Below are 14991 nucleotides of genomic sequence, written 5' to 3' on the forward strand. Positions count from 1 at the left end.
AAGGAATCTGCAGTCTCCCCGGCGCCGTTCGAACACATCCATATTAATAGTAGTATTATATGCCCTCAAAAATCGGGTCTCACGGACCACCATGAATGGACTCCTCGTAAGTAGTAGGTACGAAGTAGCTGCTACGAGAAACCCTTTGGTCCGAACTACTAGGACCAATAATGCAAAGTACCTACCTACTCCGTACATTGCATACTACTAATAGTAGTACTAGTTAGGTAGGAATAGATGCCCACGGGAGGGCCTTGCACACAAAGAGCAGGCACAAATATCTCCTCGGGTTCTGGGCCACTCGTTCCCCTTTATACCTCACTCGTTGTTTTCCCTTGACTTATGGTTATGGTTTTGCGCCTGTATTGCTTGTGTTAATACCGGTAGGTAAGTACCTAGGTAATAGACTACCTAGGTATAGCTCATAACTGTCAGATCTTCTTAATACTAGTACGTACTCACCTACCCTACAGTGCCCATCTACCTACACAGCTCCAGCACTACTCGTCGCAGCACTCTCCGTCCTATGAGTACAGTGTGTTTGCGGTAATAATCAACTTGGCGAAATACTATGCAGGTACAATTAAATTCGGTTACCAAATATTAGGGCAGAATCTTTCTGTGAACTTAGAGTCTAGAACATGCAACTGCACGGTGAAGACGCAAGCTACATGGATCATGAAGCTGAGCCAGGCCAGCCACTTCCTTCGCACAGATACATATTGACCGTCACGAAGCCTGTTTGTAATTTACATTGGCGCACGAAGCATAGGACGGGCAATCAATAGCACATTGAGATATCTGCCAAATGCCTAGTGGTGTATAAAAAGGGGCCAAGGAGAACCTGGGAACGTGGACTATTGGTGATGAGAATGGCTGATCACGACCCTCGACCCCAGAATGACGCCTCCACATCGCAGAGCCAGCTGGGCGCACCCCTTTCCCAAGACACAAGGGAGTCGGCTACGCCCAATCAGCGCCAGCAGCTTGAGCGCTGGTGCCCCTCGTCTGCCCCGCCGAAGCCGCCATGGCCCGCTGATTCGCCGTGGCCCTTGCATGCAGTGCAGCAGCATGGAAGCCCAAAAATTGTCTTCGGCACCGATCCCTGCGCGGTTTGGCCTCTGGGAGTCTGGGACCTGGGTCGTACCATGTAACCACCAGCGTCATTGTTGTCATGGCTTCACCAGCGGATGGCTGGTTGATCGATTGATCTGATTCTGAAGAGCCCGTTGCGTTGCTCCCTCCTGCCATCATCATCCATCATCCATCGCCCATCATCATCAACCCATCAGGCCACCGTCCCATCGGCATAAGCCCAGATTCGTCTCGTCTCATTTGGCCTTTGCACGACTCGCCCGCCTTCTGCGCTCCCCCACTCGACCGTCTTATCGACCAACGCGTTCCTCCAACAGCTCCTCGCGCCAACCTCCGATCTCAGCTGCTGCTGCGTATGGCATACTTCACATAGATCGGATCATGGGACTTGGCGCCGGCGTGACTCGAGATGGGTGAGTACCATCCCTTTCTATACCTCCTGTCAGACCAACGTCCAGCCCTGTTGCGCTGCATGTACCAGGTGCCGCACATGGGTCGGGCACACTGCATCCCCGTGCCCTCTGGTTTCACGATGACACGAGCCAACGCTGATCCTGTGTTTCCCATGCCTTAGTCCCGCCGCAGACGCTGCCGGACCACCGACAGGATCCGTTCAAGTTTCCTCCCCGGACCGTGCCAACCCTCAATGAAGAGGACGAGGATACCGACGACGTAGCCTGGCAACGAACCGTCCGCCCTCCTCCGTCCCTCGAACCGTCTCTGAATCGCCGTCCCACCCACTCGCGAGAATCATCAGCCGAGAAGAACCCCCAGCAGACCCCGGGTTTGGCATCGCCCCGCATACCTGCCTCCCATTCCCGCGGCGTCGGGGAGCGCGTGGTCGATGCGAAGAGCGCGACCTACGGCCATCACCGCCAGACCTCGATCGTGCATGGGATCCAACATTCGAGAAATGGCAGCCTGGCCAGCACGACGTCCAGCCCTCTCAGTCCTCAACGCATAGCGGCTGCGGGACAGGGCTTCGAGAGACCAGACATGCACCCCGTTGCGGCACGCCTCGATGGCGAGAATGGACACGGGATTGCTGGCCCGAACGGGTTCCCTCTCGAGAGGACCGTGTCGACCGGTGACTTGGCGATCCATGGCGCGACACAGCGCAGAATGGAACGGAGGCATAGCAGGTCGAGGCGCGACCAATCACACCACAGGTCTCACTCGTCTAGACACCATAAGGAAGAGCAGAAGACGGTGGGAGAATATGCCCTCCACGTATTATTCACCACGGTATGTCTAGCCCCTGAAAGCTCGGCTGCTTCATCGACTGACACATCCCAGTTCATCGCACAGGCGGAAGAGAAGTTGAACGAATGCATTACCGAGCCCTTCGAACCCGAACCCAACATCGAGCAGATATGCGGTTTCGGCGTGGACCCTGCCTTTGATCAGCTGATCAGGGCTTTGGGACATATTGCTAGTCCGAAGCCTAGGGCTCTGATCGACTCCATGATGCTTTGGAGGAAGAGCAAAAGTGACGCCGCAAATGAAGCCCGCAGCCAGATGCCGCCGCGTAGCGGCTTCCCCGGCGGCCCACTGTTGCGCAGAAACACTGAGCCCGTGCAGATCGCTCCCGGCGTCGGGCCCCAGGAGAATGCGGCTGCCGGGAATCCTTCCATGGTAGGCAAGCAGGAATGGGTGGCCCACGCCGAACGTCGCTCTACGGTTTCCATCTACCTTCTCTGCCGTGTTTTGATAGAGGTAGTATGCCAGAGCGACCTCCAGTCCATCACCCCTGAAATGGAGGATAAGCTAGAGAGTATCATCTTCGGACAGTTGAAGATCGCGGATGCTGAGCAGCTCATGTCGTCGCCCTTGAAGCTGGCCAACTGGAATCTTTTTGCGCAGCTGTTGGGGTACATGAGCGACATCAACTTTTCCGGCGTTACCAGGCGCTTCCTCGAGGACCTTGAAGGCTCGCTGCAGGATCGTGTGGTAAAAAGCCCGACATCTCTAGGAGGGCGCGACGTGGAAGGGAAAATGGAACTCGTCCTGTTTGGTATGAAGCATTTGCGGGTCAAGATCCTGCCCGAGGATGCTTGGGAGCGGTCTTGCGACTTCCTTGTCTCCCTCGGCCACCTCTTTGGTAGATGCCATGGCCAGAGAGTGAAGTCAGCGTTCTGCCAAATTATTGATATGCTTTTGCTGCCCGTCGCAGCGACCGCCAGCAACAGCCATCTCATGCATCCGAAATGGGCTGAAGTGCTCTCCACCATCGGTCCTCGTCTGGGCCAGATGTTTACCAAGCCCCGGCATTGGAGCGTTGCCTTTCCCCTGACCGCAACCATGCTGTGTGTCTCGACCCCCGAGAACTTTGGTGCCCGATGGCTTCAGCTGGTCATGTCTGTCCAAGTCAAGGTGAGGGAACGCTTCACCAAGCCCCTCTGCCTCCAGGTCATCTCCCGCTTGCTATGGGCCTACTTGTACCGGACCAACGATGCGCCTCAGAGCGCCGCTCGGAAGCTTGATGACGTTTTCAAGCTGGTTCTGCCAATCCAGAAGCGCAGCATCATTGCATCCGATGCAGCTGTCACAGACCCGCTGATTCAGATTATTCGCATAGTCGGCTTCAGGTATCCCGAGTACTGCTTTCGCAACGTCATCTTTCCTCTCATCAACGCCGAACTTTTCGCCTCCACCAAGGATCTGAAGGTTGAGCAGCTGGATCCCGATAGGATTGTCGTTGGCATAAGAGCCTTCTTGTGCATCATGTCGGATCTCGAAAAGGGGGAACAAGGCCAGCCGCCGTTCCCGCAGATCTACGATACCCCGGCGTTTACTGAGAGGCTGCCTAATAATCCCTCGCCCATCATGGCATTTCCGAGGAATAGCCAATTAGGCCACGTACCGTGGGGATTGCGGGAGGAGAACATTTCCCGCCCGGTCCTTACACATGTCTTGACTGATAGCGTAAGAGATCATTACCTTAAGTTTTGCGAGATCCTGGGGAAAATCACAATCATCTGTGACAACACCTTCGGAGGGCAGGCCGCCTTGGACGAGAAATTTGGTAGCTCAGGTTCCAAGACCCCTATCACGGAAAGCTTCAACTTCTCCCGCCGTGACGAGCCCCAGAATGCAACCGACCAGAAACAGGCATTTTATGAACTTCTCCACGTCGCAGTGCAAGCTCTACCGCGCTGCTTTTCTGTGGATATCCCCTTCAATTCCCTTATCAATTTACTGTGCACTGGCACAGCTCATGTTCAGTCAAATATTGCTGAGTCTTCAGCGAACTCGCTCAAGGCGATTGCTCGGCACTCTCATGCCCAAGGTGTCATCACGGGCTTTTCTAGATTCATCTTCAATTTTGACGATAGATACTCGACAATGTCTGATGGCGGTATGCTTGGCGCCGACCACATTGAAAATACCTTGCGACTATACGTGGAGCTTTTGCAAATCTGGATAGATGAGATTCGGCAAAAGATGAAGGATGCCGAGGGAGGCGACGGAGAACTCGACGCCTCTGATAAGAGGGGTCTCAAACTTGACTTGTCCAGTGTATGGGCTGAAGTCGACCAGGCAGAGGCCCACGGGCTGTTCTTCCTGTGCTCTCAAACTCCTCGCGTGCGCTACCATGCCATCACGGTTCTTAGGCTTATCGCCGAGTTCGATAAAACCTTTGGAAAAGACACCTCAGGCGACGGTTCGATTAGGCTCATCGACATCCTGGAGAATGATGTTGATGAAGTGATGAACTTTAACGAAGATCATCTCTCTGTCGCAGAACGCAGCCGACTACAGCGTGGCCTAAAAAATTCCGGAAACCCTACCACAGGAAACAAGGGAGCTGTCGTCGAGCTTTGCATCAGCGACGTTTCCTATGATAAGACACTGTGGTTCAAGATTTTCCCCAATGTGATCCGGATTGCCTATGAGAAATGCCCCTTCACAGTCGCCATCTGTCGAGATCTGGTGTGCGACCGCACACTGCAGATGTACAAGCCCATTGTGCATTTGTCCGAGCCTTCGAGGGGTCTGTACCCAGGGAGCGCTGGGGCAGCGTCCCGTTCACCGACTGCCCGCCCTGAGGTTATGATCGAGCAATGGAAGCTGTATCTCATTTTTGCTTGTACCACTCTGGCTGATCCGGGAAATACCACATTTGACGCCTCCAGGGACGCACACTCGCGGAAGAATTCTCGGGCGACATCGGGGGACGGAGTCGTGACGGCGAGGACACTCTTCAAGTACCTAATTCCTCTGTTGTCTTCATCGTCCGATTCTGTCCGGGACGCTGTAGTCGTCGCCATGGGATCAATCAATATCCACATCTATCGAACGTTGCTGGAGGAGCTTCAGGGTCAGGTGTCGCGATGCAATCATGATGCCCGAGCGCGCATTCATCAACGCTCGAACAGCGCCCCACGTCCGAGTAGGAACCCCAAACTGGATTTGCTCAGGACCGAAATCACCCACGTCTTTAGGCTGACATCCTATTTTCTGCGCGAACCCAAGGTCTATGAGTCGGAATTCTTCCTGACAACTTTGACGGGATATGCCAAAGACCTCAAGTTGTTTCTGATGGACGGTGAAGTTCAGACGAACTGGGAGTTCCAAAAGCTCCGACAACATTACTGCGGGCTCATGGAGGCCCTATTTGAGGGTATCAACCGGACAAAGGATCCGTCACGGTGGATGACGTTTGAGTCGCGAAAGTCGGCCTTCTCCTTGATGGAGGACTGGTGTGGATTCTCGCCAAACCACAACCAGATTCGGGTGCGTGAGAATACGATGCGCCAGTCGGTCATAGAGCAACAAAAGTCATCCACAGCAGCCATGGAGATCGAGAAGCGAAACCTCCGAACAGCAGCGCTCAGTGCTATGGCTGCCCTGTGTGGTGGGCCCATTAGTGTCACCACGGAGAGCGGCGTCACGCTCCAGTTCGATGTGCGACGCATGCTGGCCTGGATTGAAGCCATTTTCAACTCTGGCAGTGACCGTATGAACGTCATTGGAAGGAGGGCGCTGGAGAACCTCGTTGTCCACAACCAAGAGTACCCTTACTTGCTTGAACACTGCATCGCACGGTGCTACCTTACGGGTGTGTCCAAGGTGCTAGAGAGCTACTTCACCGTGATCACCCAGGTCCTTCAAGACCACCCTGGCTATCCGGTGCCTTTCTGGAAGCTGCTTGGTCTATGTCTGTTTACACTGGGCAACGAACAAAGTGACGTTCGATCGAAATCCTCGACTGTGTTGCGCTCCCTGGAGTCTCGCAACAACCGAAACTCCAAGATTCAGGACTTTGATATCAGCATTGCGGATAAAACACAGGCGGTCTACAAGCTGGCTCAGTTTGAGATCTCCAAACGGCTAGCCAAACAGTATACGGATCTCGCCTTCCACGTCTTCTCTGAGTACACGCTGTACTTCAAGGACCTTCAGCCGTCTGCGCAGCGAAATGTGGTGGCTGTCATGCTACCATGGATCCAGTCTATTGAGCTGCGGTTGGACCCGAATGGCGGGCCGACCGCCGAGTCCTACGTATTCTTGGCGAACCTGCTGGAGCTGACCATCAAATCCAGCGGGGCCCTTCACAATGAGGTGCAAGCCCTCTGGCAGGCTCTGGCTACGGGACCGCACCCTGGTAACGTCCGGCTCGTGATGGACTTCATTATCGAGCTTTGTCTAGAGCGCCGGGAGCAGAACTTTGTGGAGTATGCCAAGCAGGTCGTGGTGTTCCTGTCTACAACCAACAGCGTACCGGGAAACAAGGTTGTCGAGTTTTTGCTTATGCAGATGAGCCCTAGAGCCATGGTTCCAAACGACAAGAGGGATGCGATCCCGCCCCCGGCGGAAGTCTCGCTTTTCCCTTACTGCGCAGACCTAACAGAGGTTCTCCCTATCGGAACGAAGCAAGCTGGGTTTTCCTTGGGACAACTGGCGATGATCTTGCTGGTCGATCTCATGGTGGCACCGGTACACCTGCCGCCTGATAGTGTGCCGCTGCTGCTCCAGGTGCTCACTGTACTGTGGGACCACTACATGCCCCTGGTTCAGGAACAAGCACGAGAGATGCTTGTGCACCTCATACACGAGCTTGTCATTTCAGGTCTTGATGACCAGGCGGGCGGCTCCCGCAAGCAGTATATTGAGGACCTGGTCGATCGGGTTCGCCACCATGATCCCAGCGTCGTCTGGGGCTATGATGATAGCAATGGCAAGGTTGACGAGCATGACAACAAAGTGCCACCTAGCATGGAACGCCTGACCACTGAGATTGTCAATACATTCGAGTTCAGGTATCCCGGACTCAAAGAGAAGTGGAGTAAGCGCTCCCTGATATGGGCGACGTCGTGCCCAGTTAGGCACCTTGCATGCCGCTCGTTCCAGATTTTCCGCTGCATCCTCACCTCATTGGACCAGAGCATGCTGGGCGATATGCTGGCAAGACTGTCCAACACCATTGCCGACGAGGACCCCGAGATCCAGTCCTTCGCAATGGAGATCTTGACCACGTTGAAAACACTCATCATCAAGCTTGAGCCTGATCGTCTCGTGGCTTTCCCACAACTTTTCTGGACGACTTGTGCTTGCTTGGAGTCAATCAACGAGAGGGAGTTTTTCGAGGCTGAGGAAATGCTCAATGAGTGGATTAACAAGATTGACTTCCGCTCGCCTAATGTACGTCGCCTTTTAGCGGACGGCCAGCCGGCGCGGTGGCACAGCCAATTCGAGGGAATCCAGCCTCTTGTCCATAAGGGCCTACGGTCTTCGTTATGTTGGCAGCCGACCCTGGACATCATGGATAAACTTGTCCAGCTCCCGAGCGATCCTCTAATAGGCGACGACGATAGACTGTTCTTCTCCTTGCTGGCAAACTTCCCTCGCTTCCTTAACGAACTGGAGTGCGGAATTCCAAACGAAGGTGCTCGCAACACGGCCTGTATCCTGGCCAAAGAGGCTGAGAGGCAAGGATTTGAGTCTGTTGCTATCGCGCTTGGGGAGTATAACGCAGGATCATTTCGAAGCAGCCATGATTTCCTGGGGCAGCTCTTCGCGGCCATCAGGGAGTACTACTTGCCAATGCTGGACTTTAAAATGATCGAGTTCTTGCTTGGCTTGCTGACCAACTCGCTTTCCTGGGTTAAGGTCCAGACCATGCGCATTCTATGCGTCGCTCTCCCGGAGGTTGATATGCACAACCCGGAACTGGCTGGCCATGGGTCGGACCTCATCTCCCCATTGCTTCGTCTCCTTCAGACCGAATTCTGCATGGAGGCGCTTGAAGTACTGGATAACATCATGACCGTGTCGGGAAGCCACATGGACAAGCACCATCTCCGGATGAGCATGACGAGGTCGACATCCATGGCCATTCGCAAGGAGTACGAGCGCACCCAGAGTCTCTTTGGTATCCCGGAAGCCTCTGGATGGGCCATCCCGGTACCGGCAAAGAAGACGGACGCAACCCGCGCAAACATACATGCTGCCTTCTACATGTGCCAAGGTCCAGAGGGATCATCGCTAGAGGCCACGCCGACTGTGGGACTCGCGTTTGAGTCTGATGATTTTCCGTTCGGGTACTTTGGTGGCGATGGCGAGCGGACTGCCACCATGATGTCCGACGGAGCCCATGAGGAGGGGCCTATTGGGGACCTAGTGATGAAGCTAGACAGCTTGGACGACTTCTTCGATGAGCCTTCTAGTCCTCACACGGATGATGATCGAGAATCTTCCCGGACAATCACTGAGTTCACGCCGGAATCCTTCGAGTCCGGGGCGCAACTCTACGATGAGCAGATCTTGCCCATTCTACACGAGGCTTCCGCGAACAACACGTCCTTCCAGAATGGGTTCGCAGATCGTCCTCTGAGGGATACGAGTCTGAACACCATGAATCCCGGTGCCTTCAATGCCTCGCTTCCGCCTGGGCGTCCACCCCTGCACGCGAGATCCATCACCTCGCCATCCACCCCGGCGTCGTATCAAGGCTACATGGGAGATACGATCTCGGACGAGGAGTACATGTCTGGAGGATACTCTGATGCAGACGATGAGCGCCCTGACGCCATGACCTCAGAGAGATTCTCCAGACTGGAGGCCATGTCCCGGCCCCACTCTCAGAACTCGCGGCCAGCGGCCTTACGACGCCTTACCAGTCGATCTCGGGACATCCCGCCCGTACCAACATTGACGAAACCACCCAGCTTACCGACGGATCGGACTATATAGAATGAAATAATGAGGAGGCTTGTATTTAATTTCTACACACAACGGTTGTGTTTATATGATGGGAGGAGTGACTGGATCTGTATCGAGGAAGGGCCAGGATACATGCATCATGCTTTGTTTTTGCTACGCACAATACCCTTGTTGTAGGTTTCACATAGTACGGAGAGCACGGAGACATCACATGGAGAGCAGATTGAAGGTCGCGATAAGGGAGGCGAATATAGGCGTACCTGCGCACTGGCCGGTAACGGGCGATTCGTCGCCAGTTCTTTTTCCGTGAAAAAGAGGGATTAGCAAATTTTGTATTCAATAAATAATCAAGCCAGTGAGACAAACCCGCAATCTTGCCCTGATCTGTGCAAACTCCTCCACAAAACGCCGGGGGTAGTAGGTAGTGTGTATGGGGCGTGGGACCGCCATTTAAGGGGGGGTATTGGTCTATCGTAATAGATGGGTGAGATGGTGGTTTCTCTAGTATCGGTGACGTGTGGAGTAATCTGGTTTAAGAGTCAGCACACTTGACCATCCATTAGTTGATCAGGAACGGGAGAAACACATACCCTTGGGGCTGACGACCAGACCCCTGCCCTTCTTGGCGCCTCGGTAGATGGTCTCGATGATATCGATGAGCTCCTGCTTATCCTCGAGGACCCAGTTGAGCTTGTTGTTGTTGCCGGTGCCGAAATCGCACATGATGTGCTTGTTGCGGAAGAAGAACATGATGGTGCAGGGGTCGTAGAGCTCGTACATCTGGTTGAAGTCGGGGACCTGGTCGATGTCGCAGACGTAGATGACGGCGAAGGACTTGACCTTGTCGGCGATCTTGTAGAGAACCTCGTCCTGCCGCATGCACTGCGGGTCCCAGTCGCGGCCGAAGCGGATGCACACCAGGCGCTCGTCCTCGCTAAGGATGGCCTGGTCGACATGCCAGCCCGAGTTGAGATGGGGGATGACGACGGAGCCCATGGTGGTTTCGGCAGTGGGAGGATGGGCTCTAGAGGTGGTGAAAAGTGGCGAGAGGCGGCGCGACGAGGTAGAAAAGCGGTTAGATAAGGAACTTGATGCGACAGATGGGCGTTAGTAGATGAGGTTTCCAGATGTGCTTGGCCTGGGTCGGGACTGGTCGATTCGATGGAGTCTACGGATAGAGATGGTGGGGTGTCAAGGTGGGTGGCATCTCGGCGACGGAAGTCCAAGTTGGTGGCTGCATTTGAGCGATAACCTCGATTTGTGAATATGGCATAGCTCTGAGCTTCTAATGCCAACACTTTCTGCCATCAAGAACAGCGGCACAGTCTCCAAGAACATCTGCTTCTGACCGTTAATGTTCTCATGTCAATGAGTAGCATGCTTTCACGGCATGGAATCCCTTCCGGTCTCATCGTTGGCCGCATGACCACTTGTCGGATGGCACATCTCTTCATCACGAAACGATTCTCAAGCACCAGGGACGACAACACCAAGGAGACACGAGGGACACTGATATATCCCCAAGCACCAAACTCGCAGCACAATAGCCTGGCCACGTTTCTCGCTCATGCAGAGCGCTCCGGCCTAGATGAAAAGTCGACCGTGTTCGTGGGCACGCACTACGAGTACGCTGTAGCCAACGCCCTATCGCGGTATGGATTCTCGCTCAGGCGCGTCGGCGGCGCGTTCGACTTTGGCACCGACCTCCTGGGCACGTGGACGCTGCCCACGACGACGCAGAAGCTGCGCGTCCTGGTGCAGTGCAAGGCTGGCACGCAGCGCGTGGGACCCAACCTCATCCGTGAGCTCGAGGGCGCCTTTGTCGGCGCACCCGCTGGTTGGAGGGGCCACGGCGTCCTGGGGCTGCTAGTGAGCCAGCGGCCCGCGACCAAGGGCGTCAGAGACTCTCTGGGGAGGAGCCGCTGGCCGATGGGATATCTATGCTGCTCAGGGAACGGCGCGGTGAGGCAGATGATCTGGAATCAGAGGGCGGAGGAGGAAGGGCTGGAGGGGTTTGGCGTGACTAGCAGGCATGTCGAGGGCAAGGAGGAGACGGAGTTGGTGCTGCTGCGCAATGGGAAGATGCTCCCGCTGCTTGATGTTAAGGAGTGAGCGTCTACGGAACAGGCGGAATGCCCTCTTCTCTCACCATGACCTTGGAGGCCATCACATCGGACTTCACGACGCCGGACATCCTCGCTCATCGCACGCTAGTACCTCGTACAGCGTGGACATCACGCCACAGCTGGTCTACGATACGACGCTGACATCGTCGATCTAGTCTAATACTAGAGTTGGCGACAACATCTGCATCGCCTTTTGCCAGGCAGAAAAGCACACGACGCTCCGTGCCATCACTGCCAAGGGTCACGTTGGGTATGATACCGCGAGGCAACTTCATCCAAATTTCTGGCGATTAGTAAAGATGCGTGCTTGTTCAGAGTCCCGCGTTTCAACCCCTGGACCTCAACCGCGCGGCCGCCTAATCGGGTATTCAAGATTGGTAATGTGGATTTGTAAGGGGCTCTGGAGCATGTCAAAACAAGACTTTCGTGCTAATGAAATGCAGGTGGACGGGGAGGTGGATGGAGGAGGTGTGCCATGAACCAAAACCCCTGCCCGATCCACGCCCTTAGTCATCTACCGCGCGCGTACCATCTCCAGCCCACCACCTAGCAAGGTACGAGTATTACAATTACTACACCTTAGATGGGATTTTATCAAAGTGTCCACTTTTACGTGTACGACGGTATATGTAAGCGTAATCCCATCAAAGCTGGTGGAACACCGCTTCAGCGCTTATACTAGTCCTAGTTACGGAGTTAAGCGGTTTAGTTACCTCCCTCCGCAATATACCCTTGCTAGACGGTGGACTTCGGATTCGGCTATTATTAAGGTTACCCTTGCTAGGCGGTGGACTTCAGGTTCAGCTATTATTAAGGTTACGCGCGCGCGAAGCGGTCTGTTGCCTTCAAGCGACGACATGGATGTAGGACTACGTACCCATCATCGGATAATGGCCCTGGCAGAGAAGCGGACATTGCGCCACGGGGAGTTGGGCGAGCACCAAGGCCTTAACGGACTCGCCGTCTTCAAGAATAATCGAAAGGATATGGTTGTGAGTATAAAATGGGCCTCATGCCCTGCTCAACATCGGTTCCAGGAAGACTTCAGCATCGAACAATCCTCACACTACAAACCCTAAGCAACCCACCGCCCAACATGAAGCCCATCACTCTCTACTCCCACTGTAAGGCTGGAGTTCCTTGACTCTCATAATAGCGACTAATCTGTCTCCCCCAAGCTTCTGGTCCCAACCCTCCCAAGGTGGCCATAGTCCTCGAGGAGCTTGGACTCCCATATGAGAAGGTGGGGAAGCCTCTATGATAACTATAGTTCTCAGGAAGTCTACTCCCTACTAATTCACCTGCTGTTCTAGATCGATGTCGAGAACCCCAAGGTAGACTGGTACTTCAAGCTGAGTCCCAATGGCCGCGTTCCCGCCATCGTCGACCCCAACAACAACGACCTCGTCCTCTGGGAGTCGGGAGCCATCCTCGAGTACCTCGTCGACACTTACGACAAGGAGAACAAGCTCAACGTCACCGACTTTGCCGATAAGTGGCACCTGAAGCAGTACTTGCACTTTCAAATGTCCGGCCAGGGCCCCTACTTCGGCCAGTTTGTCTGGTTCAGCGTCTACCACCAAGAGAGCTTTCCATCGGCCAAGGCCCGCTACGAGAAGGAGATTGTCCGAGTCGTCGGGGTTCTGAACGACATTCTCAAGGGGAAGGAGTATCTCGTCGGCGGCAAGGTGTACGTCCTTCCCCCCTTCACCTCACCTATGTGGTGGCTGCTAATGAATTTTCCCTTAGGACGTATGCCGATATCGCTTTCATCCCCTGGAACAGGATCTTGAACAACGATAAGCTTCTCAACTTTGTCGAGAAGTACGAGCTGAAGGAGAAGTACCCCGACTTCTATGCTTGGAATGAGCGCTTGCTTTCGCGTCCCGCTGTGAAGAAGGTACTGGGCATTGAGTAGCGGGGGGGTTCATTCGTTGGGTATTTTATTTGCTTCAGGTCCATAGATCGTAATGGATGTTTCATGATGGTATAGTTGAAGTACAGAAATGCCATATCCCCGTGAGTTGACCTTTACCCGCACCTAGGGGCTTTCATCAGTCGTCCCAGACGGCCGCCTTGGCGCGCTCCGCCTCCTCCTTGCGCCGCTGCTCGTCCGCCTTCTCCTGCTCCCGCCGTTTCCTCTCCTGCTCCCGGATGGAACGCTGGTACTCCCTCTGCTCCTCCGTCTGCTTTGGAACCTTCAGGCCCAAACCCGCCGCGATCATGCGCCGCGCCACGGCGTCCGTCTTCTCTGGTCTGCGCTCAGAGGGTGCCGGCCCCGATGGGCCACTCGGGTGCCACTGCTGCTGCTGCTGCTGCTTTTGGTGCGAGGTGGCTGGTGAGCTGGTCGTCGGCGGTGGCGTGTTGGGGATGGAGGGCTTATTGGAGGATGATGTCGTGGTGATGGGCGTTGTCTGCTCGCTGTCCGGCTGGTCTTCTCCTCCGCTGGAGGATGAGAGGTCCTCGTCCTCCCATGAGTCGGCGACGGGCTCTTTGGTTTTCTTCTTAGCGGACGCCTTGGTGGTGGTCTTGGGCGCGTCGAGGGAGAGGTTGGCTAGTGAGCTCTCCACGTCTCCCTCTTGTGCCTTCTGCTTGGAGTCTGCCATGGTCTTCTGATGAGATCGACGAGCAACTATGAAAGTGTCCGCGCAAGATTTTCGAGTGGTAATAGGAGGAAGATGCCTGAAGGGATGGATCTCCTCGGATCACCAGTATTCCCGGTTCGGGTATGAAGTTATGTGATGTCCTTAAAGCGTAAGTTGAGATGAGATGATGAATTGCGAGGTAGCGTCAACTTGTGTCGTCTGATTCTAAGGTAGCATGTTCTTCCTGTGGTGGGATAAGTGTGGGGGACTTCTGAGTGTGTTCCCCCGCAATTTTGACTTTGATCACTGTCAACTTCCAGCTTCTTATAACATGGAATTTTACATTAGGATGTCTATGCGAGATCGGCAGCAAATACTACTAGTACCTGCTGTTTGCACTGATAGGGAAAATCTAAGTAAAAATGTACTATTTACAAGCGCCAACTGCTGTACATCCATGTAGGTACCGGGTAGGCGCCTAGTGTTTGTGCTATACAACTCAATGGGCATCTACGGGAATGAGTGCTTCAGTTTTGCCTAGAGGCCTGTTCTTTCAGGCCATTTTGTAACACAATTTTAGCTGGGACAAGACGCTCAAGTCAGCAGCTGTCGGGGCGGATACGTAATTATATGTACCTCTGCTATTAATAAGCGTTGGAGGCGGACGGGAAGGACTGGGATCAAGAAAAGTCCCCGAGGGTGATTCTGAGTTGAAGGTACGTACCTTGTTAGGCTGAACCTGAGAGTGAAGGTTCGAGAAGCCCGGGTGACGGTGGCACACCATTGGCTGGGGAATGCCGAATATTAGCCGTGACTGGTTACCGCCAATTTTTCGAAAGCATGATGTCGCGAGGCGAGGCCCGCAGCCGGAGCTTCGTCGTCGACGCCGACCTCGTTCAGGATTCTTACTAAGTCGCCTCCACAACGCCGAAATGGCTGCATGAGCTCAACCTGGACCCGTCATATACCCCTTGCTCCCCCTGTATACTAGGCCCTCTGTTTCTCTTCGACCTTCGCCT

At 54.4% G+C, this 14991-nt stretch overlaps 5 protein-coding genes across 5 annotated transcripts; 3 read left to right on the forward strand and 2 right to left on the reverse strand.

The window, feature by feature from the left end:
• Positions 1-1504: 1504 nt before the first annotated feature.
• On the forward strand, positions 1505-9291 carry TAO3 (cell morphogenesis N-terminal-domain-containing protein; the record flags this gene model as incomplete). Its single annotated transcript, XM_083192466.1, has 3 exons — positions 1505-1508; positions 1670-2340; positions 2392-9291. The coding sequence occupies 3 exons, from the start codon at positions 1505-1507 to the stop codon at positions 9289-9291; spliced, it is 7575 nt and encodes a 2524-aa protein (XP_083051523.1).
• A 471-nt stretch (positions 9292-9762) lies between these two features.
• TXNL4A (U4/U6-U5 snRNP complex subunit DIB1) lies at positions 9763-10257 on the reverse strand (the record flags this gene model as incomplete). The annotated part of the gene is made up of 2 exons (XM_083192467.1): positions 9763-9788; positions 9852-10257. The coding sequence occupies 2 exons, from the start codon at positions 10255-10257 to the stop codon at positions 9763-9765; spliced, it is 432 nt and encodes a 143-aa protein (XP_083051524.1).
• A 426-nt stretch (positions 10258-10683) lies between these two features.
• On the forward strand, positions 10684-11373 carry ACO1O0_003008 (uncharacterized protein; the record flags this gene model as incomplete). Its single annotated transcript, XM_083192468.1, has 1 exon — positions 10684-11373. One exon carries the CDS (start codon positions 10684-10686, stop codon positions 11371-11373), a length of 690 nt encoding a protein of 229 aa, XP_083051525.1.
• A 904-nt stretch (positions 11374-12277) lies between these two features.
• Positions 12278-13305, forward strand: ACO1O0_003009 (uncharacterized protein; the record flags this gene model as incomplete). The annotated part of the gene is made up of 3 exons (XM_083192469.1): positions 12278-12379; positions 12701-13077; positions 13137-13305. The coding sequence occupies 3 exons, from the start codon at positions 12278-12280 to the stop codon at positions 13303-13305; spliced, it is 648 nt and encodes a 215-aa protein (XP_083051526.1).
• Positions 13306-13441: 136 nt separating this feature from the next.
• Positions 13442-13993, reverse strand: ACO1O0_003010 (uncharacterized protein; the record flags this gene model as incomplete). Its single annotated transcript, XM_083192470.1, has 1 exon — positions 13442-13993. The coding sequence occupies one exon, from the start codon at positions 13991-13993 to the stop codon at positions 13442-13444; it is 552 nt and encodes a 183-aa protein (XP_083051527.1).
• Between the last annotated feature and the right edge of the window lie 998 nt (positions 13994-14991).

The sequence above is a fragment of the Amphichorda felina genome, assembly GCF_050947745.1.
Source record: "Amphichorda felina strain 45539 chromosome Unknown scaffold_3, whole genome shotgun sequence".
Classification (NCBI taxonomy): domain Eukaryota; kingdom Fungi; phylum Ascomycota; class Sordariomycetes; order Hypocreales; family Bionectriaceae; genus Amphichorda; species Amphichorda felina.